General features: G+C 42.8%; 1 protein-coding gene across 3 annotated transcripts in view; it reads right to left on the bottom strand.

The window, feature by feature from the left end:
• MAPK12 (mitogen-activated protein kinase 12) overlaps window positions 1-24,535 on the bottom strand; it is a 45,968-nt gene that overhangs the window by 13,300 nt on the left and 8,133 nt on the right. For all 3 annotated transcript variants that reach the window (XR_012764773.1, XM_075428341.1, XM_075428343.1), the window contains exons 3-7: window positions 21,973-22,031; window positions 20,769-20,880; window positions 9,279-9,308; window positions 7,590-7,637; window positions 587-701 (exon numbers count right to left, since the gene is read on the bottom strand). Coding sequence is in view for 2 of the 3 variants with exons in the window: in XM_075428341.1 (XP_075284456.1) it covers window positions 587-701; window positions 7,590-7,637; window positions 9,279-9,308; window positions 20,769-20,880; window positions 21,973-22,031 (364 nt within the window). In the remaining variant the exon portion in view is untranslated. The remainder of the gene's footprint in view (window positions 1-586; window positions 702-7,589; window positions 7,638-9,278; window positions 9,309-20,768; window positions 20,881-21,972; window positions 22,032-24,535) is intronic.

Below are 24,535 nucleotides of genomic sequence, written 5' to 3'. Positions count from 1 at the left end.
TAAAGAAGTGTAAAACTTACCTTTGTAGCCTGTTACAAAACAAATGAGTGCCTTGCCAAGTATGATGAACAGTAGAGATAAAACTATCAGCTCTTCTAATTAGATAATTTCTAATCTGATAATACACAGAATCAGTTTCTTGTTAACAGGCAGATGCATGTGGGAAGTAAATTTTCAATGCCTTCAAAAACTTCCATAGTTACCCTAATGTTACTCGAATTCCCTCCTTCTGCCACTTTCCCCTGTCTGTTCGAGCTACGATCAGCACATCTTTGCAGGGAGATGACAGGCAGTGCAGAAGACAGGAACACAGACCAGACTGTCACATCTGTATACATTTATATTACTTTTTTCCAACCACCTTGGTACTTTCTGTTACTCTCAGAAAATACACAAAAAAGTCCCCAAACTCAAAACCACCAAAAGATTACCTGCAGTTTATCTACAAGGAATTTTTGCATAATTATACCATCATTTCCACCTCCAATTTCTCAGTCACTTCAAAGACTTGCTTTATATATTGCCTGATTCAGTGAATGCTTTAGCTCTATTAGCTCTATTACCACTTTTCTGAAGAGATGCTGACCTGTTTGCGTATAATGCATCCAGTTAAGTATCACCTCTGGGGCTCTGTACCACCTTGTAACCACATAACCAGTCATCTCACTGTCTGTATGCCTCGCCAATCCAAAATCCAGAATCTGTAGTGGAAGCACAAAGAACATCCTGATCAGATAGCTACTTATCTATTTTATACAGACTTTACAAATGTGGAAAATAAAACAACTGGAACAATCTGCAGAGATTAGTATATTTTTGCATCTTTTTCTCACTGAAACATCTTGTTCTCATTTGAAAAATCGAGACAGAAGTAGCAAGGGGCTTTACAATTTTTTTTCCAAGTTAGATACTCCTATAGCAACACTAAAAACTGTAAAACCATGCTACCGCATCAACTACAGAACAGCCCTTTGTAAAGAATGCAAGGTCAGGGCCAATTTTTTTTAAAGGATCATGCACAATTCAGCTTATTTCTAAGGTTCTGAGATATTTATCTCTAGATATAGCAATATGTACAGCAGCAAGATTGAAAATCAACGTTACGGCCTTCTGGCAACCTCTACAAAATTGGCCAAATAGGGCTCACCTGCATGGACCATCATCAAAAGTTGGTGCCAAAAGATGCGGCCAACAGCAAGAAAATGCCACTCCTGGAATGACAGTCAGTTCATATTTATCAGGAAGCAGGGGGCTTCGGTAAGTAATGTCTATTCAGACAAATCATCATCATCCACAGATAGCTGAATATGTAGCTTCGCATGAGCAGCCACTAGCTTCCATGCGTCTCAGGCTTCATATCTATATTGACAGGGCAGAAGTTTTTACCAGGAGCACCTGTGCATTACTATACCAAGGGTGATGTTTTTGTAATGCTCTCTGTAATGAAACATTTAAAAATATTTCAGGATAGTTTCATCATTCCCTGGCACTAAGAGAAAGGAAAATTATATTTTCATTCATAGATCAAGAGTATAAAATGCTATGGCTTATCTTTATTGCCATACCTGAAACATCATTTCCATGTTTTCCCCATGCCTGCTGATTACCTACCAATTTAAAAACAGGAATAGGATGCAAAGGGAGAGATTTTTATTCTTACCAGTAAAACGCACTAGATTACAGCCAATTTTTGGGGTACCGAAGATTTGCTGGACTCAAAATATTTTCAATAGCAAAATACACTTTCATATACAGCTTTCAAATTTATTCTACATATACAACACACATGATGTTTTCCCAGTAACACGGGACGGAGGGGGTGGAAGAAAAACAGAAGTTTTATGTAACAGGTCAAAAGCCACATGTGGTACCATCTCTTCTGGCACAGCTTTTTAGGCTTTTTCCATACTAAGGGTTGTGACACTTTGAGTTGGGAACAGCTAATCTATAAACTGGGCTTGTATTTTCATAAAAGCAGAAAAAGACAGCAAGAGTTTTTGTTATGTATTAACTTCAGGATTTATTTTCATTTATATATACATTGGGCTCAAGAACCAGTGTATCCTGCTAGTACTTAATATTAACTTGGTATCACTTCAACAACAACCTTTGCATGAAACTATTATTCTCATACTCCAATCTCCAACTTTTCAGCTGGAACTTCCAAAGCAATTTTCAGAGCAAGTTTGAAAATCCTTTTTATAATGCAGGAATTATGAAAGAGAGAGCAAATTCACCTCAGCTCCTCAAGGATAAGCTCCTCTTCTACTCAGCAAACTTAATTTTCCAAACTTGCTTCAATAACTGTAACAAAAATAACTTGTAACTTTGAGACTGCAGGAAGGGCAGTGACTTCCCCTCAGGCACCCTTCACTGTCACTCTTCTGATTCCTGTGTAGCAGTCGAGAGCATCAGACAACGGAGCCAGAAAGCTCATTGTGAAAAAGAAAACTGATTGCTAATTAATTATCAATTCAAGGAACTGTTCCAACCTGCCTACAGCCTCATCGCCACCGGAGCTGCTGCAGGGGAAGCTGCTGAGGGCATGGCCGTGGGGGAAAAGGGTTGGACTATCCCTGGCAGCGTGGTCCGGTGCCCACATAAACTGACTTCGAAAGCGCACTCTCGGAGCGGGGCCACGTCCTGCCCGTGGCACCCGAGTGCTCTCACGCAGGGGGGGAAGTCAGCACAACCCCTCCCGTGTAAGAGGGAGCCCAGCTAAATCCCCGCCTTGGCATTTTTCACGCACGCTTCTCAACATGTTATAGTTTGCTTTCTGTTTATAGATGGGCTTTCTGTTTATAGACTGGTTGGCTGTTTGTAGACTGGTTGCCTTTTGACAACCAGAGTCACCTAACTGCAAATTTCCACTTGTCTTCTGCATGTGATATCAGAGCTTGCTGCACAACCAGGGACATCATAATTTTGCTCTAAGAGTCAAGAAACAAAAACTAAAGCTTACTGCTACATTTTCTCCTTGTCATTCACAAAATTGTGTTCTGATGTAGAATTATTTGCCTCAGTTTATCTAAAAGCTTAAAAATGTTCAAGGTAACAGAAAAATAAGTTGTGTTAAATAAGGAGATACAGCAATCATACCCTGAAAGTGTATCTTAGACCTGGGCTTGCATCTCAAAGTGTGATTGCACGGCTCGGGGGGTGGGGAAGAGAAACATGTACAACTGTTTTTTCCAGATTCTTTTTTTCCCCCATCACCCTGTGACCCACTCACCATTTGGCCACCTACAAGCCAGGAGGAGACAACACCTTTCTGTGCTAGATGGGGGAATTCTGAAATGACAGGACCCTGAACATTCAGGTCTCTCTCCAAATTGTATTACAACAGCTACATGCAAGTATATAGTTTGTATGTTGTACACTAAGAAACTTTTTTGCAGTGTTGCATTAACTTTTATTTTATTTATTTAAGCGAGTGCTTCACAACCTTTGATCTTCTTCTGTATGCTTCTAGAGTTAGACTTTTTATATTAATTCAACGCTGGAATTCTGACAGAACTGAACTACTCCCATAAAGTCTTACATCTCTTTTAGGGAGGAAACCTTGGCCATAAGATCTAAATGTACTTACGTATCAGCACACAAAAGCCCCCCATTCAAATTCACTGTTGTTTTGTGCGGATGCATAGGCCAGGCATGATTCTAGCACACGACAGTAGATGTAGCTTGATTTTGTAATTAACTGAAAAACCCTGACTAACCTTTCAGATTGCCAGAGCAAAGAGAAGTGATAAAAACAATTCTAAAAACTAATAAAAAATTAAAATACAAGAACAGAATTAACTAAGGACTGGAAACAGTCTGAGGCTAAACTACATTCCTAAAATAAGCAGTGTTGAGTACTACGTAATTCCACTTAGAATCATAGAATCATAGAAAGTTTTGAGTCGGAAGGGACCCCTAGAGGTCATCTAGTCTGACCCCCCCGCAGCGAGCAGGGACACCGCTAACTAGATCAGGTTGCTCAGAGCCCTGTCCAACCTGGTCTTGAATGTTTCCAGGGATGGGGCCTCCACTACCTCTCTGGGCAACCCGTTCCAGTGTTTCACCACCCTCATTGTAAAGAATTTCTTCCTTATATCCAGCCTAAACCCACCCTGTTTTAGTTTAAAACCATTACCCCTTGTCCTGTCACTGCTGTCTCTACTAAAAAGATTGTCCCCATCTTTCCTATAGGCTCCCTTTAAGTACTGAAATGCTGCAATCAGGTCTCCCCGCAGCCTTCTCTTCTCCAGGCTGAACAACACCATCTCTCCCAGCCTGTCCTCACAGGAGAGGTGCTCCAGCCCTCGGATCATTTTTGTAGCCCTCCTTTGGACCCGCTCCAACAGTTCCAAGTCCTTCTTGCGCTGAGGGCTCCAGAGCTGAACGCAGTACTCCAGGTGAGGTCTCACCAGAGCAGAGTAGAGGGGCAGAATCACCTCTCTCGACCTGCTGGCCACGCTTCTCTTGATGCAGCCCAGGACACGGTTGGCCCTGTGGGCTGCCAGCGCACATTGCCGGCTCATGTCCAGCCTTTCGTCTATCAGTACCCCCAAGTCCCTCTCAGCAGGGCTGCTCTCGATCCTTTCATCCCCCAGCCTGTATTGATACTGGGGATTACCCCAAACCAGGTGTAGGACCTTGCACTTGGCCGTGTTGAACCTCATGAGGTTCACACAGGCCCAGCTCTCCAGCTTGTCCAGGTCCCTCTGGATGGCATCCCATCCTTCTGGTATCTCAACCATACCACTCAGCTTGGTGTCATCTGCAAACTTGCTGAGGGTACACTCGACGTCGCTGTCCATGTCATTGATAAATATATTGAACAGCACCGGTCCCAGTACAGACCCCTGAGGGACTCCACTCGGCACTGGTCTCCATCCGGCCATTGAGCCATTGACCACTACCCTTTGGCTGCGACCATCCAGCCAATTCCTTATCCACCGAACGGTCCACCCATCAAATCCATGGCTCTCCAATTTAGAGAGAAGGATGTTGTGGGGGACCATGTCAAAGGCTTTACAAAAATCCAGATAGATGACATCCATTGGTTTTCCCTTGTCCACCCTTGTTGTTACACCATCATAGAAAGCCACTAAGTTGGTCAGGCAGGACTTGCCCTTGGTGAAGCCATGCTGGCTGTCTCGAATCACCTCCCTGGCCTCCATGTGCCTTAGCATATCTTCTAGGAGGATCTGTTCCATGATCTTTCCAGGCACAGAGGTGAGGCTGACAGGTCGGTAGTTCCCAGGGTCCTCCTTTCTACCCTTTTTGAAAAGGGGCACAATGTTTCCCTTTTTCCAGTCACTGGGGTCTTCCCCTGACTGCCATGACTTTTCAAATATCATGGAGAGTGGCTTGGCAACTACATCAGCCAGTTCCCTCAGGACTTTGGGATGCATCTCATCAGGTCCCATGGCCTTCTGTACGTTTAGATTCCTCAGGAGGTCCCGAACCTGGTCTGCACTTACAGCTGGAGGGATTTTACCCTCCTGGTCTCCCTCGTGCCATCCATTGACTCGGGAGGGGTGAGGAGGGAGGTTGCCAGTGAAGACTGAGGCAAAAAAATTGTTGAGTACCTCAGCTTTCTGCTCATCTGCTGTTGCCAGTTTGCCGGTCTCGCTCATGATCGGAGGTACGCTTTCTTTGACCATCTTTTTCCAGCTGACATACCTGTAGAAGCCCTTCTTGTTATTTTTCGCATCCCTTGCCAAGTTCAGCTCCAGCTGTGCCTTGGCCTTCCTGACCCCATCCCTACACAACCAGGCAGCTTCCCTATACTCTTCCCAGGAAGCCAGTCCCTGCTTCCACTGCCTGTGCAGTTCCCTCTTCTTCCTTAGTTTGACCAGCATCTCTTGTCTCAGCCATGCCGGTCTCTTCCCTTCTCTGCCTGACTTCTTACACTTGGGGATCGAATAATAAATAATTGGTTTTTTAATAACAAAGTCATTCTACACAGCCAAAAAGATGCATTTTGCTAGGCCAGGGTACACTGCATAATTATTTCTGAAGTACAAATATTATCCATTCTTTCCAATACATGTAAGAAACTGCAATCAGACCTGGTCAGATTCAGTATTTCAGTTCAGTGATTTAGAAGGAGGCTTGAGGTGACAAACGTTGTACAGGAGAAGAATTACTACTTAGATGGACTCTGCTGAGAACATTTCCAAGGAAGTGGCAACACCTACACTTCAGGACAGATAACCTTCCACAACGGCAGCCATAGCCCTGGTCTCCAAGGGTGCATGCCAGCTAAGCCCAGCTTCCATACTGGGAAGGGGGGCGGGTGTGCACCATCCTCCCACCCATCTTTGGAGGGAAGCCTCGATGGGCAGGACGAAGGGAGTCACGGTACATGCCAATCCTTGCCCCGCTCCAGAGAAGCGGCAATCAAGTAATACCTGTCTTGCAGTGCAGCGGCAGAAACAGCTAGTAACTGAACTATAGGAGACCGAGGTAGGAATTGTCTCCCTTTAATGATTTTTTTTTTTCATACTACTTCAATTAAGAGCAAAAATGGAGCAGAACTGATATATTCCTGCTATGAAATACACTGTAGTCAACATGCAATTGATACTACTGTTAGTTGTAACAGTGCAGAAGGAATCACTTTCACAGAAATAAAATGTTCTTGGTGGTGGTGAGCAGTATGTGATTCCTCTCATGCCCCTCTGAAGTGACCAGCTGCAACATATCATAAAATCCGTTCTCCATCACAGCTCTCATCCAACTGTAACCACGACACGATTTTTTCTTGGAAAGTATTTTTAGTTGAGCGATGGCATAAAAATATACCAGTATTCATTGTGACATAGACATCACATAGGAAAAAGGTGACGACTGCTGCCACACACACACGCTTGCTGTGGGCACACAGCTGTGGCATGGGCCGCTCCGTCAGCGGCAAACCCGCAGAAGCAGGTTCACCCTGCCCTTCACCCAGCTGGAGGGACCCAAGTCAGCAACCGCTGCAGCGATGCCATGCATCCAACAACCTGCGGCACAGACTTCCTCACCAGAAATCCTCCCTGACATCTCGGAGTCAACCCTCATCTCTGCCCTGTCAGCACTGGGTACCAGCCTCCCGCAGCATCCTATCTGGACTGGATGTTTTCAGCTGGGACATCCTGGGCAACGTCTCCAGCTTGAGGAGCAGCCCTTTCGGGTGCTTGGCTCCAGAACGGTCTCAGAAATTGATCATCGCTTCTGCCATTCATATGAAATGCGCATTTATGTCAGTCAAGGACATACAAACAGGAGGTGAATATATTCTCACTATTCAGGGCTTTATTTCTTAAAATAGATACTTCACTATTCTTACGGTGACTGAAGTCAGACAAATGGGAAGATAGTCATCAGGAGCAGCCTCTTGTAATCTTTTTCAAGATCGTTACCACTGTCCATCTGATGCTCTTCCCTTTCCTTTTCCAGCATTCCCCCGTTTCCCTGTGACTCCTCAAAGCCCGTGGGCTGACAGCCTGGCCCACCACTGAAACCAGCCAGCATGTCTACAGCTGTTGCACTCATTCTCTTCTGTGGTGTGTTTCTAATACATCTGACTGTTTTTTCGAACCAACATATCCTACCTTCAATTCACAGTCTTCGTTTACTGCCAAGTTCCCAGGCTTTAGATCCTGTAATCAGATTTGAAATGGATGTTATTTATTTATTTTACAGCTAGCACAATAAAGCATACTTTCTTTCTTTCATTTAGGTTTAATGGTTTTCATACAACTATTTCGAACAGCAACAGGCAAAACGATGTCATAAATCTAAATCACAAAATTAAATATAATAACAGAAAGAAAGACACAAACTTGAATACGTTTGGCTTTTTTCCAGTATGTTTTCCTCCCCGACAAATCAACTTTTTTTCTGCTAGAAGTCACAAAAATAACTTGCCAGCAAAGGAATTCACTCATCTTACTGTGACTGGGGTTTGGACATAAGTTTGTTGCATTTAATACTAACACCACAAAGTTAAGGATTCACATGAGATGGAGTAAAATAAATTTCCTTCACTATTTCTGGACTGTACACAGTGCATCTCTAAATATACTTCAAAATGGTTCCACACCCTGATCGACCTAGGAGGAGTACTGAAGGAATCAAACCAGATTTCACATAAAAGTCCATGCTCTCTTCTGTGGGAAAATCAATTTCCTAATTAAGTCAATTGAACATGAAAACAAAACATGAAAAAAAAAATTCCCTTAAGCCTCTTTAGCTATTGTAGAGACTTCTAACGATCTTCAAAAGTTGCACTTCTAACTATACCTGCAAAGGGAAGAGTACTGGCAACAACTAAGATTTTGCAGTGTCAATGATTCTTAGACATTCACAGTTATAAAGAGAAAGAAAAAAATCAGAAATACATTTCCTTCAGCTTTTTCAAACCTTTGACAAAATTTAGCAGAAGACGTTTAGGAGACTCTTTTCTCTGAACAGTTTAACAGGCATCCACTTGTTTTATACGAAGACGTTTTAAGATCAGAGGAGCCTTGGAGAGAAACAAATTGGTGCAAAGGGCTGTAATGAAACCAAGAAGCTCAAGAGGTATCAAGAGGGAGCTCAGAAAAAGTCTAAGCAACCGTAAATTTAGACCATGATCACAGCAGTTGTAGAAATAAAAATATCAATTTATTACATTATTTTGGCAGTTTGTGTAGTTTCCGTATCCAGCTTAAAGCTACTAGATGTTGTGCACTTTCTGTGGTGCTCCTGCTATTTTATTACAGACAGGCAGCTTCTGCTGTTCTGATGGAACAGTTTGGGGGGAAGTTATGCTGCTTGGTATCACAAGGGCCTCATTCAGAACTCCTCTTTCACAGTGCAAAAGTGATTTTAAGTGGACTTTAGACACGACAGGGATTAAAAAAGAATCAGATGCTTAATTTCTCTCAGAAAATATCAAGGTTTTCAAAGCTCTAAAATTTTGGACTATTTTTTCAGTTTCTATGTTTTCACCACCCCCCAACTTTGAACATTAACATGATATTTAAACAACATTTAAACAATGTTTTTAGAAGTTTAATCTTCATTAAGACTTACAACTCAACTTCACAAATTTAAGAAATCCAAATCTAAGCTGTACTCAGGGCAACTTGAGTGCCCAGCTTACACTGATGTAGCCATATCACCTTTTATGCCTGTTGAAGAAGAAACCAAAGGCATCATCGAGCTGAGACACTATAAACAGAATTTCAGGCATACTTATACACAAACACCACTCACATTATCAGAATATAAACGTCTTTTATATGGTTTCCACTTACCCTGTGAATTATGCCCGAGGAGTGAATATACTGTAAAAGAGAAAGTATTTTTTAGTTAATGAGGTCCTGACTTTAAGAAGTTGCCTGGGGCAGGGTAGAAAGTAATTTTGCATAGTGCTAATGTAATATGAAATTTGCAAATGTTGATTTAGTGCACAGAAGATCTTTTTAGCTATGTTTTTAATGTTCAGATAATTAAACTAGCATTTTGCCGTTCCTCTTCCTCAATAATGAGAAACCAGTAACCCAGTTTGAGTACCGCAACAGATTACATAGTGTTTTCTAATTCTTCCCATACATAAAATCTTGTTTCCAGTTAATTTTTGGCATTGCTAGATATATATATGTATGAAAATAAATCCTGCTATTTTATGTATCAGAGAGACTCTCTTGCAATACGTGTCTCTGGTGTGCCATCGTAGTTTAGATTCACATGCTCCAGCAGCACTGAGTTTTGAGATCACTTAAGACCAGGATGAAGGCCAGTCAAGGTCTTAGCTGAGAAGTCTCGCTACATGCTTCAATACTTCCTCAATGAAACATGGAGAGGTATGTTACAAGACATTCTCCTTTACTTGAACATTTTCACCACCCTTCCAGTGACCTATTTAAGGGCTCACAAAAGTCAAATCAACAAACTGGACACGTAGGACTAGCAAAGGGATCCTCCTGATGAGGGGACCAGGGAAAAGAAAGCAAAGCTACAGACCAAAGCCAACTTCTTCAGACAGATCCACTGGGCACTTCAGACTTCATTCAGCACAAGATCTGGATTTAAGGCACTGAGTTTTTAAGCAGGGGCTGAACAAAAAAAAAAATTTCTGACATATACTTTTTCCTCTCTTACACCTGACACAGCACTCCAGATGTGATCTCACAGTTTCTGAAAAGTGGGAGAACAATCACTTCCCTTAACCCTGTGCCTACAACTGTACCAATCCAGCCTGGATCGTGGCAGGGCTCTGCTGTCGCACGGGCGTGCTGCTGACTGCCGTGCCTGGGTCCATGCAGGGCTTGGCAGTGTAGTACACCAGTTCCTGCTGCACATTACTTGCAGATTAGGCAAGGCTTAACATCACCCGTAGGAAATGCCAAAGCGCTTCGCAGGATTTCCTGGGGCAGACACAGGGGGCTGAGGGCGCAGGGCTGCTCCCCAGAACGCAGGCTGTAAAACCGCTACAGCCCATGAAGAACTACGAAACGCTGTGTCTGTCACGGACGTGCATGAAATGGGCTGGGATGGGAGGAACCAGACAAAGAAAGAGGAAGTTTGTCATTTGTACGTGCAGACCAAAGAGGATATATATGCTCCTTTTCTTTCCAAAAAAACAAAAGAAATGTATCCATAAGTAGTTAGACTCCCAAGAAATGAAGAGAAAGATGATGTCTTCTGCCAACAGCCATCTTGATCAAGGATATCACAATGACTACTTGCATTCTAAATCATTTCAGTGTCTTCTTACTGAAGCCCCTCGATTCTCCAGAGCAGATGCTTAAAATATTCTGTAGGCTATTTTTGCTGGTATGACTGTACACAGCTAGGAAATAACTGGCAGACCCAGGAATTTCAGCATGTGGCATGTAGAAACAGGAATTAAAAGGACTGCACCCTTCGGAGTTTTAGTTAAAATAAATCTTACCTGTCTGCTGGGGAAGAGCGCGATTTCACGGGCATTTTCACCCCACTGAAGGTTTTATAAGTGTTCACAGCACCAAAATCATGTTAACACCTTGGGGAGAACTCCTATATTTTCTAAACACTCCTCTTAACACAAGACTACTAAGATTACATGAAATAGCACCTACTCCTGGTGCTAATGTACACATCAGCCTTTCTGTAAGATGAAATACTGGTGCTGTGCTGCAGTGTTTGTCTAACAATAGCAGTATTTTTTAACTACATTCTATTCTCTCCTGGCAGGTAGCAGACCTGGAACTATGCCTGACTTCACTGAGAAAATTTTCCATTTCAGTTCAATAACCTTCTGAAATAGGATCCTATTCTTACTGATACTCCTCATTGAATTTTCCATTTATTGCCAGATTTTTCACTCTTAATGTGGCAAACACATCCAGACCAGAGTAGACACATCCTTCACAATGTTATTACCACTTCACCTGAACAACATTTGATTCAAGAACCCAGTTTATGTGAGCAAAGTGCCTTGGAGCACAGGAACTCCGTGCATTATCCTAAAGACAATTTTTGATAGCTTGCATAAATCCCTGAATGCAAGTTTTGGATTGTGCTAGGAAGCTATCCAACAGTTGTCTAAATTCTAAGTGTTCTTGTCTGTATATGCAATCTCTACACAAAATAAAATGCTAATCAAAAGGGAATTAAAAAAGACTCAGGAGAAAGTATTCTAGGCAGCATGCAAAATGAATACGAGGAGTTACTTGGCAGGGAAGGAAAAACTGAAGAGGAAATGGGTGAGAGGGGAAAGGGAAAGCAGAGAAGCAGAAAGAACAACACAAACGCGAACAAAAGGCAGTAAACAGAGATGACAAAAGGAGCGAACTAGAGCAGGTAAATTTTACCACGGGTATGGCAAAAGAAGGTTGAGCAGGTGTTTGTATGGCCCAGGAGCTATCTGTCCATTCTCAAATACTGTACAAAGAAAGAGGACTGCCACCCACCTCCCCAGACCTCTGGCAACACAAACCCGACCGGCACTCCTGCAGAAGAGGGACTCCAGCCCCTTTCCATCTAGATAAAGACATTTATGTTCAGCTTGCCTTCTGTACTCTTTGACAGCTTTTCTGTCAAACAGAAAAAAAAAAAGAATGAAAGCCCTTCCAAATTGCAAGCTCATACTTAAATAAAATTTAATGCCAGACTAAGGCCTGACTAGGAAACAGATGAAGGAGAGGAACATTATTGTTTTTTCCTACCACAGATGAAGCTAAATTCTGATACATGACAAGGCTCACCAAAGAAAGGACATGAGTATTTCATTCTCTACAGAAAGAAGCCAGTAAAATGGCAAGAACAGAAACTAACTGACAAAGAAGGACCGTATAGACTTCCAAAGACCTGAGGGCTTGATACAAATCTTCCTGAACTCAACATGAACTTTATACTGACTTCAATTTATACATATTTTTTAAATCAAGCCTGTTGAGCGTTTTGGTATACAACCAGTCCAGAGCCAGTCTACATGTAGAATGTAGAAACGAAGCCTGCAAGGAACTGCTTAGGGGCTTAGCAAAAATCTCTTATCCCTTCACAATACATCACTCGTAGTTTTTTCTACAACTGTGTCATGTAAACAGTTTATTACAATAGAAGTATGCAATGTGACAAAATGATGAACAGCCTTCTTGCCTGTGACCAGACATAAATAAAGATACCATTAAGTGCTCACGTACTTTACACAAAAGACAAATATATATTGCAGGTACCATCTTTAACACACACACAAAAAAAAAAACTCAAAAGAGAGTCCATCAAAGCTCAAAGGTGCAAAAAAATTATATGCATTATAAAAATGAGAGGCTAAGCTTGGGATGTTGAAAGAGCTTTACAACAAAGATCTGCAGAGTGGCATCTTCCTCCTTCCCAGGTGCTGCAAGTATTTTTGCCTTGCAATGCCCCAACTGAGCGCTAGCTGAGTGTATGCTTTGTTCCTCCTGCCCCGCCAAAAAAGCAATCTAACTTAACACAGATGGGCTGTCTTCAATCCAGATACAGTAGACCTTAAAAAGTACAAGATTTTCATACAAAACTTGGCAGACTCTTTCTTAAACTTACTTTCTTGAAGTTAACTTACTGGTATCTGTAAAAGAAGAAACAAATTACTGACCCATTTTCTTTTTTCTCTGCATGCTAGCAACACTGCTTTCAGCTTAACCCACTTCCCAGCATGCAGTGTCGGAAGAAGTTCAAGAAAGATGAAGAGCTACTTGAGAGAGTCCAGCGGAGGGCTACGAGGATGGTGAGGGGACTGGAGCATCTCCCCTATGAGGAGAGGTTGAGGGAACTGGGCTTGTTCAGCCTGAAGAAGAGAAGGCTGCGAGGGGACCTTATAAATGCCTACAAATATCTGAAGGGTGGGTGTCAGGAGGATGGGGACAAGCTCTTTTCAGTGGTGCCCAGTGACAGGACAAGGGGCAATGGGCACAAACTGAGGCACAGGAAGTTCCGTCTGAACATGAGGAAGAACTTCTTCCCTCTGAGGGTGACGGAGCACTGGAACAGGCTGCCCAGGGAGGTTGTGGAGTCTCCTTCTCTGGAGATATTCAAGACCCTCCTGGACGGGGTCCTGTGCGGCCTGCTGTAGGTGACCCTGCTTCGGCAGGGGGGTTGGACTAGATGACCCACAGAGGTCCCTTCCAACCCCTACTATTCTGTGATTCTGTGATTCCGTGAAGAATGTCCCTCAAGCACTGGAGCACTCCTATTGCTTAAAGCTGTTTCCAATGAGGTGCATTATTGCGGCTAGATGAATTGGTTCAAGACGAATCAAAAATTTAATGGAATAGATACAGTAAAGACTGTTCTCAAATGTTTGCTGTGCAATAGGAAATGACAAAACATCAGAGCCTAGTAGCTGAACAATGTCTTATTTCCTGCTGGTAATTCTGAGGTAAGTACAGTTGTGCTCTTCAAAAAACGTGGGGGAAGAGACAAAATATTCAGGCGAACCACTTCTGTAAGATCTAACACAGTCACAGAGACCACAGATACCAATTTACACAGAACATCTCAGCATCCCTGCTGGTTGCCTTGTAACTGGAATGAGAACTGCCCTCATTTTTATAAAACCCTGGGAATTGCAGCTGACATCATGAACTTCCTGCTCTTTTCCTCCGTGGTGGGCTGACCTTGGCTGGCCATGAGGTGCCCACCGAGACACTCGCTCATTCCTCCTCCTCAGCAGGACAGTGGGGAGAAAATACAATGGAAAAGCTCATGGGTTGAGATGAGGACAGGAAAATCACTTACTGTTTACCATCATGGGCAAAACAGACTCGACTTGGGGAAGATTAATTTAATCTATTGCCAATTACTAACAGAATAGGATAGTTTGAAACAAACAAAACAAAACTAAAACTGCCTTCCCCCCAGGCTCAACTTCCCTCCTGACTCTTCCGCCCCCTCCTCCCCCCAAGTGGTGCAGAGGGGCGAGGAATGGGGATCGTGGTCGGTTCATCACATGTCTTTGCTGTTCTTTCCTCCTCCCACGCTTCCTCTGCTCCAGCATGGGGACCCTCCCACAGGAGACAGTCCTTCCCGAACTGCTCCAGCACGGGTCCTTCCAGCGGGATGCAGCCCTTCAGGAGCAGACTGCTCCAGTGCGGATCCCCTGCGGGCCACAGGTCTTGCCACAAAGCCTACGAGGAGCCTGCTCCACAGTAGGTTCTCCATGGGATGCAGCTTTCTTCAGGGCACATCCACATGCTCCAGCATGGCGTCCTCCATGGACTGCAGAGTTGATACCTGCTCTGACATGGCTCTCCATGGGTTGCAAGGGGTCAGCCTGTGTCACCATGGTCTTCTCCAAGGACTGCAAGGGAATCTGCTCCGGCACCTGGAGCACCTCCCTCCTCACTGACCTCGGTGTCTGCAGGGCTGCTTCTCTCACATTTTCTCACTCTTCTCTCCCTCACAGAAGCCACCCCTGCAGCCCTCCACTACCAAAACTTGCCACAATGTCCCAGTGTCCTGGCAAACCAACACATCCTCTTTCATTCCAGCTCTGTTTTCTTCAGCTGCATGCCAACTATGCACAGCTGCTCCACTTGCCTTCCACATTTACTGATCCAACAGACTTCAGTGTCAACCTTCAAGGCCCACAGACTCCACACTATCGGCCGCTGAGACATAATCTAGGCCACTAGGACCAAAACCTATTTCTAGGTCATTTCACTGAATCAAATTCAGTATTCATCCTTTCCACTACACTGAACTCAAGCTAATTTTTTACAGTTCATATATGGCTTGACTGTAAAATTAGCCTGAATGATTTTTTTCTTCTCTGGTGAATAGCATGCCTCTGCTGGAAAGCTGTTTCGCAGACAGCTACCTGCAACTAAACAGACCACTCCACTTCTATGGTCCTTGAGAAAACACTTACTAGGACGTGGCTTTGTAATTAGGGAGCTAACTACAAAACTGAAATCATACCTCCACATTCAAAGCCCAGATCGGAGGTGAATTCCCTCTGGTTTAAATACAGCCAATTTCCCCAAACCTGGCTTTAGTTTCTGCATTTGTAAAATGGGAATTACAGCACTTAAATGCCCAACTAGAGAATAAAAAGGATAATTACTCCGCATACATAAAAGGCTGTGTGAGTGAAAATCTACTGAATGAATAACACAAAATGCAAGGTAGGGTCAAAGAGAAATTAATAATGCAGGACTCCACAACAAAGTATATTTACTAAGTTTTGTGATGGGAGTAAAACAATTTACTTGCCCTTCTGTATCTGTTAAGTACTGAGAGACAAAGGACTGTTGGGTATGCTGTTCCTGATGTTTTTGTCCAGGAACAGTATGCTGTCCTGCGATATTATTTATTTTTAATAGTGTCTGGCAATGCAAATACAGATCTGGAAGAATCAGCATCCTTATAGATGTGCCAGACCTTCCTGTGTTTCTTCCTGGATCCTGCATATCCCTATGCAACACACCTTCCAGTGCACCGACTCCACTTATCTCCACACAAGCACAGAGGGAAGTCTGCCCTTACGTTGTATGTTGCAGGCACAGGACTGTAAAACCAAAACCGTACAGCGCAAGTAACAGCCAAGGAACGACATTCAGTTCCAGACAGTGCCGTTCCACGGCCTCGCTACGACGTGCATCTCCAGAGCAGCAAAGGGAATTAAACGGCCATCACTGCAGGAGAGCCTGGCTGAGGCCTGCAGAGCTAGGTCAAGGTTTTTCTTCTCTTGGAATTGTGTCACCAAAAGACAAAAATAATGAAGAAGTAATAGCCTTTTTATGATCAACAGTTTTGTACACCTAAAAAGCAAATACTGTCATTTAAGAACTGCAGTAGCAATCTAAACTGAGAAGCATTTTCGTATCACATTAATATAGGTTACAGATGGACAGGAAGCTTAAAGAGTATCTTCTTTTTGTGTTTTAAGATACCAACTTTAATAATCACAGTCCATTTTTTAAAAGCCAAATAGAGGAAAGAAGTAGTAGCAATAATAAACAGAAGGAAAACATACAAAGTATATGACATCTAATACATTTAGAATCCTCTTTGTGAGAGCCAGTAAAATTCAAAGGTATGTTGTTTTGCTGTATCTGTTGGCTCTGCATTCCACAGAAGTGGAAGATACGAGAGATAAAAGAGAAGTTAATATAAATGTTATTTCTGAGAAAGAGCGGGGCATTAACAGTCAGGCTTAACTGGGCTCACAGTCAGGGTTATTCTCTGCAAAAAACCAGGAGAATCACAAAGAATCCCAACAACTAACTTACAGATGGAGTCTGGTTATACTTTTTGTTTAAGAAGATTTTACATTGAAATTCTTATTCTTCCCCAGATGCCATGCTCCAGCTAAGTCGCAACTTACTGGAAGAGCTACAAGATAAAGCTTTCCTACACAGTTCAAAACTAAGCAAATCTGAATGGTCCCTTCTAGCCTTTTATGAATCTTTTCATAAATTCATAATGTAAAATGCCGGCACGTTACAAAAGCAGGCACTAGAAGACAAAATCAAGCGAAGGTAGCAGGAGGCCTGTGTGATGAATGCAGAGCTCCTAGGGAAACTGAAACACAAGAAGGAAGCATACGTGAAGTGGAAGCAGAGTCAGGTCACCCAGCAAGAATGTGGGGACACTGTCCAAGTGCACAGAGATGGAGTTAGGAAAGGTGAAGCCCACCTGGTGACTGACCTAGGGCAACAAGAAAAGGTTCTACACAGAGATCAGGAGCAAAAAGAAAACTAGGGAAAATGCAGGCCCACTGCCAAATGGGGCAGAGCAACAGGTGACAAGGGGCACGGAAAAGGCTAAGGCACTCAATGCCTTCTTTCCTTCAATCTTTACTGGTAATATTTTCCACATCATAGGTCCCTGAGACCACCGGGAAAGTCTGGACCAAGGAAGACTTACCCTCAGTGGAGGAGGATCAGATTAGGGAACATTTAAACAAACCAGATAGACACAAGTCCCTGGACCTTGACGGGATGCACTCATGAATGCCAACGGAAGTTGGCCAGTGTCACTCTGAGGCCACTCAATAATACATGCAAGGTCATGGTAATCAGGAGATGTTCCTTATAATGGGAAGAACGCAAATATTGTTCGTGTCTTCAAAAAGGGCAAGCAGGAAGAGGATCAAGGAACTAAAGGCCAGGCAGCCAGACCTCACTCCCTGGGAAGGTAATGAGCCAAGAAGTCTGGAAACCACTTCCAAACATAACAAGGACAAGGAGGTGACTGACAGTAGTCAACATGGATTTACAAAGGGGAAAATCATGCCTGATTAAACTGTTAGCCTTCTATGACAAGATGACTGGCTTGGTGGATGATGGGAGGGCAGTTGATGTTGTTTACCTTGATTCTAGCAAGGCTTTTGAAACTCTCTCCTGTAACACCCTCACAGACAGAGGAAGTATAAGGTAGATTAACGGACAGTGAGGTAGACTGAACTGCTTGGATCAATGTTGACTAAGTTGGCTGAACTGCCTGGATCAAAAGGTTGTGCTCAGTGGCAGGAAGTCCAGCTGGAGGCCCATCACTAGCAGTGCTCCCCCCAGGGTCAGTACTGAGGCCAGTCCTGCTTAACATAGAATTACAGAATAGTTTGGGTTGGAAGGGACCTTTAAAGGTCACCTAGTACACCCCCTGCAATAAGCAGGGACATCTACCACTAGATCAGGTTGCTCAGAGCCCCGTCCAATCTGGCCTTGAATGTTTCCAGGGATGGGGCATCTACCACCTCTCTGGGCAACCTGTGCCAGTGTTTCACCACCCTCATTGTAAAAAATTTCTTCCCTATATCCAGTCTAAATCTACCCTCTTTTTAGTTTAAAACCATTACCCTTTGTTTTATCACAACTGGTCCTCCTAAAAAGTTTGTCCTCATCTTTCTTAAAAGCCTCCTTTAGGTACTGAAAGTCCACAGTAAGGTACGTCCAGAGCTTTCTCTTCTCCAGGCTGAACAACACCAACTCTCTCAGCCTTTCCTCACAGAAGAGGTGTTCCAGCCCTTGGATCATTTTTGTGGCCTCCTCTGGCCCCACTCCAACAGGTCTGCGTCTTTCCTAGGCTGAGGGCTCCAGAGCTGGATGCAGGACTCCAGGTGGGGTCTCACCAGGGCAGACTAGAGGGACAGAATCCCCTCCCTTGACCTGCTGGCCACTATTCTCTTGATGCAGCCCAGGGATACAATTGGCTTTCTGGGCTGAAATATCTTCGTTACTGACCTGGATGATGGGACAGAGTGCACCCTCAGCAAGTCAGCAAATGATACAAAACTGAGAGGAAAGTTCATACACCACATGATTGTGCTGCCATTCAGCAAGACCTCCAGTGGCTGGAGAAATGCGCTGACAGGAACCCACCAAAGTTCAAGAAAATCCTGCACCTGAGAAGGAACAATGCCATGCACCAGTACAGGCTGGGGGCTGACTAGCTTGGCAGAAAAGGACCTGGAAGTCCTGATGGACAAGTTGAACATGAGCAACGTGCCCTTGCAGCAAAGATGACCAAAAGCCTCCTGCATTAGGCAGAGGTTTGCCAGCACCTTGAGGGAGGTGATCCTTCCCCTCTTCTCAGCTCTGGTGAGACACACCTGGCGTGCTGTGTCCAGCGCTGGACTTCCCAGTGAAAGAGAGACACTGAAGCAAATTCAATGAAGCTCCTTGAAACTAATCACGGGACTGGAGCATTTGATACAAGAGGAGAAACTGAGACAGCCAGGATTATTTAACTTGGAAAATGCTCATGGTGCATCTTATCAATGCGCATAAATACTTAATGCAGGCAGCAAAGAAGACAGAACCAGATATTTCTAAGTGGTGACCAGTGAAAGGATAAGAGGCAACGGGCAAAAAGTGAGACACAGGAATTTCCATTTCAACATCAGAAAAACTTATGTTGCTGTAAGGGAGATTGAACCCTGGAACAGGTTGCCCAGAGAGGCTGTGGTGTCTCCATCCTTGGAGATACTCAAAACCCAACTGCACAAGCTCCTGAGCAGCCTGTCCAGTTTGACCCTGCTTTGTGCAGGGGGGTTGGACTACACAGTCTCCAGAAGTTCCCTCCAATCTCTGTTAAAAGAGAGTCTGTTAACAGGCTTTAAAAAGTTATTTTCATTCAGTGGACTCCCTTCTGACATCTTTCACAGCTGTTTAACTCGGGTGCCTACTAGTTTGGACTTGTGAGTTACCTGTGCTCCTCTCAGCCACCTCTCACTCAGATTTGTCACTAAAAATCCACAGTCCTTCCTCTTCATCAAAGCTGTCCCAGACTTGGAGACTTCAGAGACTCTTTAAATTTACATGCATATGATGTAAAGGACGTACACTTTTCAATTTCACAGAAAACATTCAGAAATCTGGCTCAGAAAGGTATTTCAATACAGAAATAATCCCAGTGACTTATCTTTTTAAATTTAGCAATGAGCTTTAGTACTTTGCAGAACTGGACTTTCAACACTTAGGGACCAAACCTGAACTTGCTGTGGTCCTTGAACACTTCCCCAAACCAGTGTGAGCACTAGGACTCAATGGGGCTCAGAGTCCCTCTCAGGTCAGACTTTCACCCCAAAATACCACACCTATAGGTTGATAGTACACATAGTACACACATACCATACCTATATGTATATATCATACCTACATATGTTCCATACATGTAGGTGTGGTACAAATCTACACCCTGCCTCCCCAATCACATATATATGTATATAACACATACACATCTATATACATATATTCTCTTCAGAACAGCACAGAAAGATACTACTCTTACAGCAGGTTGTGCGTGCAGAGTGCCTTAGCAACAGTGTCTCAGACCAGTATTGGTAAGCCATGGAAAAATTTTCATATTAGAGAAATTTGAAGCTGAGGGCTCAAGTCAAGCAGAGACCTGCCTCTGAACTCAGCAGTGGTTTCATTGTCAGTATCTAAACTCTCCAAGTAGCCACAGTACGAGCTGTGGCAAAGCAGCACCACAATCAACTACCAGGGAAGCAGGGAATTAAAAATCACAGCAGGGTCTTTCTGGTGTACTCAAATGTGGAAACCAAGGCCATCCTGCATCAACGTACTATACAGATCTTGAATGACTATCTTTTCTTTTTGCTTGAAAAAAGCCACAGACAAAACCATCATACAAAAAAAACCCAGATAACATTTATCATCACAGAACAACTGCTGTGTAAAATGTCATTATTTTTACTACACAAGGTGAGATAAATTTTATTCTGCTATCAAATGATAAGTATGTATAGCTTTCCATAATGGTTTACTAGGAAAAACGATTGTGAAATCAAAACAATAGTAAAAGCGGCACACCTTTAAGCCTTTCAACATCTGATATACCAGGAACTGGATTCGGTCTTCAGTTAGTTTCTCATGCTTCATTATTTTACTCAAGTCTGTTCCCATAAATGGCATGACAAGGTAGCTGGAAAAAAAAAAAAAAGAAGAAAGAAAAAAGGACAGAATAACTTTGTCAAATAAATTGAAACATAACTGTATGTTATAGTTCAGTGACAACATTACATTACAGATCATTCCATTTATCAAACAATTCCATCATCATACCCCTGCCCTCCAAGTTTCTCCATTTTTATCTGTTTTGATTGTCATAAAGAGGTGTCACCCAACGCTGTCATTGATTATGGAAAGTTGCTAGTTATCAGAAGAATGCAGGTTCTGCACTAGTTAGAAAGAAACCAACCAAGAGCCCCATGATATTTCAAAGACACCTAGACAGGAAACTAAGACATTCATGCAATGCTATGCATCTCGCAATCATGATTATAGCATTGAACTAGCAGCAACCAAACCACCTAGATGGTTCCTTCGAACAGACAAGGTCAGGTGTAACAGAAACAGAGCTGATCAAATTAGGAGGCAACAATAACTTCCATTAATTTTCATCTGGGATCACAAACTGGGATCTTCAGTACTTAGTACTGATAAGGGACACCAGGAACAGAAAGCTTGAGAATGCCCAGCTGGCATTTCAAGGCTAATGTTCACTTCAGATCCAAAACCAGACCACTGGACTGGGAAACCAGCCAGGGAGTACAACAAACCTCAGTGCAGGTAACCACTAAAAGATTCAGCAGCGTCAGCAGTCGAATTAATCCTTGAATTAGGATGGATCACATGGGAGACATGTCGTGTAGCAGGCATCATTTTCAGCGTACTTGTCTGGGTTAAGAATTGTCCTATCATTTGGGCAACCTGGGCCTTAGGGTAAGGAATCAGTACTTGAAAGGTGGATTAGGGAATCAACCAAGCTGCCACTTAGTAAGGGCTGAAAGAAGTACACACCTTATAAGATAGGTAACTGGTTCTAATGGCAATCTGAAAAGCCCAGCCTACCAATTTTGAAGTTGCACATAAGAGTTAGATTAAGATGAAATTCAGAAAAAAAAAAAATCCATGAAGCAACATTTTTGGAATTCTTCATTTAAAAAAGCAACAGTCCTTCCTCCTGCCCAAACAATGATGCCCTGCTCCAAAACACAAACAACTCAGAACTTACAAGTCATTAAACTTCTCCAGTGTTACATCTGGTGTGAACACATCCAATATTCCAATGACCTAAAAATAAGGGAGGGGAGAGAGAAAGACACACCATGGATTAACACTGATTTAACACAAAAAACCCAGAACTCCACAGTAAGTGAAAAGACGTAATAAAAAACTTTTCCATAGTGAGACATTAGCTACAGGTATAAAGATGGCAGAAAGAATATCTAAAGTGGTGCTTAGCAACACCAGGATTTGTTAATGTTTAATTTTCTAACTCTGAGGGCTGTTTGACCCTATGATAAAAAATAAAAAAATGTATTTACTTGAACAAAAGTTCAGAGGCTAAGAGTTTTATGTAAGAGGAGACAGCAGCTTTAACGTGAATCACTGAAGTGTGGAAAATAAACCACACAATCTGTTTATAACCTGAAGTATTCATAAGTGCTGTTCACCTAGCCGGGCCTGCTGCTTGTCCACAAAGAACACTTTAAACGTCTTCTAATTTCAGCTACAGGGTAAATTAGGTACATAGACTATCATATCTAATGGGTAGCACAGAGAAGAAACTAGAAATAATTTTTAAAGAGTAAATTATCAAAAGCTTAATATAATTTACACCTTACTGAGCTTACACCTTAGGTTCTCCCCAAGAGTATTTTTTGTCAAACAAAAGCACTCTATCACTCAACAGAGAAATAACAATCTAGTAAAACAGTTTTCCCACCACAGTTTTTCCTACTAGTATGGTTTTCAGCAGAACTGTACCAACTGACTAGATGCATTTTGGTAACTGCCAATGCTTCTCTCAAGCCCTTTAAACACCAGAAAACTAAACATACAGAACTTGATGCTCCCAAAGATGTAGCTGGAATTGTCAAAGCCAGATGTCAGCTTGGATGCTGCTTAATCCAGGCAGTGCCTAAACAGCACAGGCTTTTAGAGTTGCTTCTTCTCTACTCTTACTACTAATCCACGACCACTTCTGTCTGCTCAGAGAAAGCCTCCCAAGCCCTGAACCGCTCGCAGTGTTTCCCAGGAGCAGGCTGCTGCATCGATAGCAGCAAGCAGGGGTTTGCTAGCTAAAAGACCAATAACCTGTAGAACCTTGTTCAGACCTATCTCCACAGCCATACAATTTAAGGACACCAGACTCTACATCAAACTAAAACTGTATAAAGTTAGAAACTGCAAGAAAGAAACCAGGGGCAATGGCATATTACCTTGCCTGTTGTTACCATGAAAGCACTAAAAGAAGGACTGAAAAAAACACTTTGATAACAAGAAAGATAGATTGTGGACATTACTACTATGTCTTTCTTAATCAGGCCACAAAACTGAGTTCTTTAAAAAAAGTACGTGAAAGTAGAGAGAAGCGAAAGCAGAAATGCAGGAAAAAATACAAGAAAAGAAAGACAACTTCCTTTACTTAAAGCTTTAAATAAAAGTCTCCAACTGTGATGAAATCCCTACTGCATGTATTTTTATCTTTTCCACATTCAGGGGGAACTACTACAGTTAGCCCGGATATTATCACAATGTCATAATGATGAACATGATAGAAAAACTAATAAAGGTGAAGACAGAAAATTAAAACACTTCTTCTTTGTAGCCACCTATACCTTCGAAAAGAACCACTAATAATATTTTCCCAAGGACTGTTATATGAAATAAATTAAATAATAATATAACTACCATAAAATAATAATTAAACCCACAGAGGATGTAATTATTATTTGAAGTAATGCCTTCGTGCTATCATTACAGCAAGAATATTTTTTTTTTGCATGACAGATTTACATAAGGTTTTTCATTTCTGCGTGGAGGCAGGGAGAGAAAGGGAGGAGAGGGGAACTGGGAAGATGTGTGTGGCAACAGTGCAGCACAATGCAGCTCTACGGACACGCACACACGCACACACACACGCATGCACACACACACGCGCGCACACACACACGCGCGCACACACACACACGCAGCATACACAGCCAGAAAAGTTGTGTGCTCTTCACGGATTTCAGTATTAAAAGGAAATAGTTAACATTTTAACAGTGGTCTTATCCAATATGCACTTCCTTCCCTACTAAGCCCCACTTCTGAAGAAGTCCTGCTTGCTCTCCTCAAGAAGGTATTTCCATGCCTTCATTGACCAAAGCAAGAAACGTAAGCAAAGAAACCCTGTCACATCGGAATGTAGCAGTGAAAGACACAGGGACACCATCACAAAAAGAAGGCAGACAGCAGAGGATGAACCAGTGTGGCCGCTGCACCACATCCATCAGTGGACCAAGGCATCATCAGGCAAATGCAGGAGCATGGAGAATGCATTTCCATAAAGAACACAGCAGCCCAAAGCCACACTTCATAAAATTCACTAACATTTTATTACTTCTCCACTCAAGTAAACAGAGTTCCCAGTAGTTACTTAATGCTGCCTGAGATATATCTGCATTACTTCTGAGGTAAGGCTGCAAACTAATGGAGACAGTGATGCAAATCCTCTGCAGTGAAGAATACCACCCAGAGCAACACTCAGCTCCCGCTGAAGTGAATTTTAAATAATAAACCAGAAAATG

The sequence above is a fragment of the Opisthocomus hoazin genome, chromosome 8 (genome assembly GCF_030867145.1).
Source record: "Opisthocomus hoazin isolate bOpiHoa1 chromosome 8, bOpiHoa1.hap1, whole genome shotgun sequence".
Taxonomy (NCBI): Eukaryota; Metazoa; Chordata; class Aves; order Opisthocomiformes; family Opisthocomidae; genus Opisthocomus; species Opisthocomus hoazin.
The sequence above is the reverse complement of the archived record's forward strand: the minus strand, read 5'-3'. Positions and strand labels throughout refer to the sequence as shown.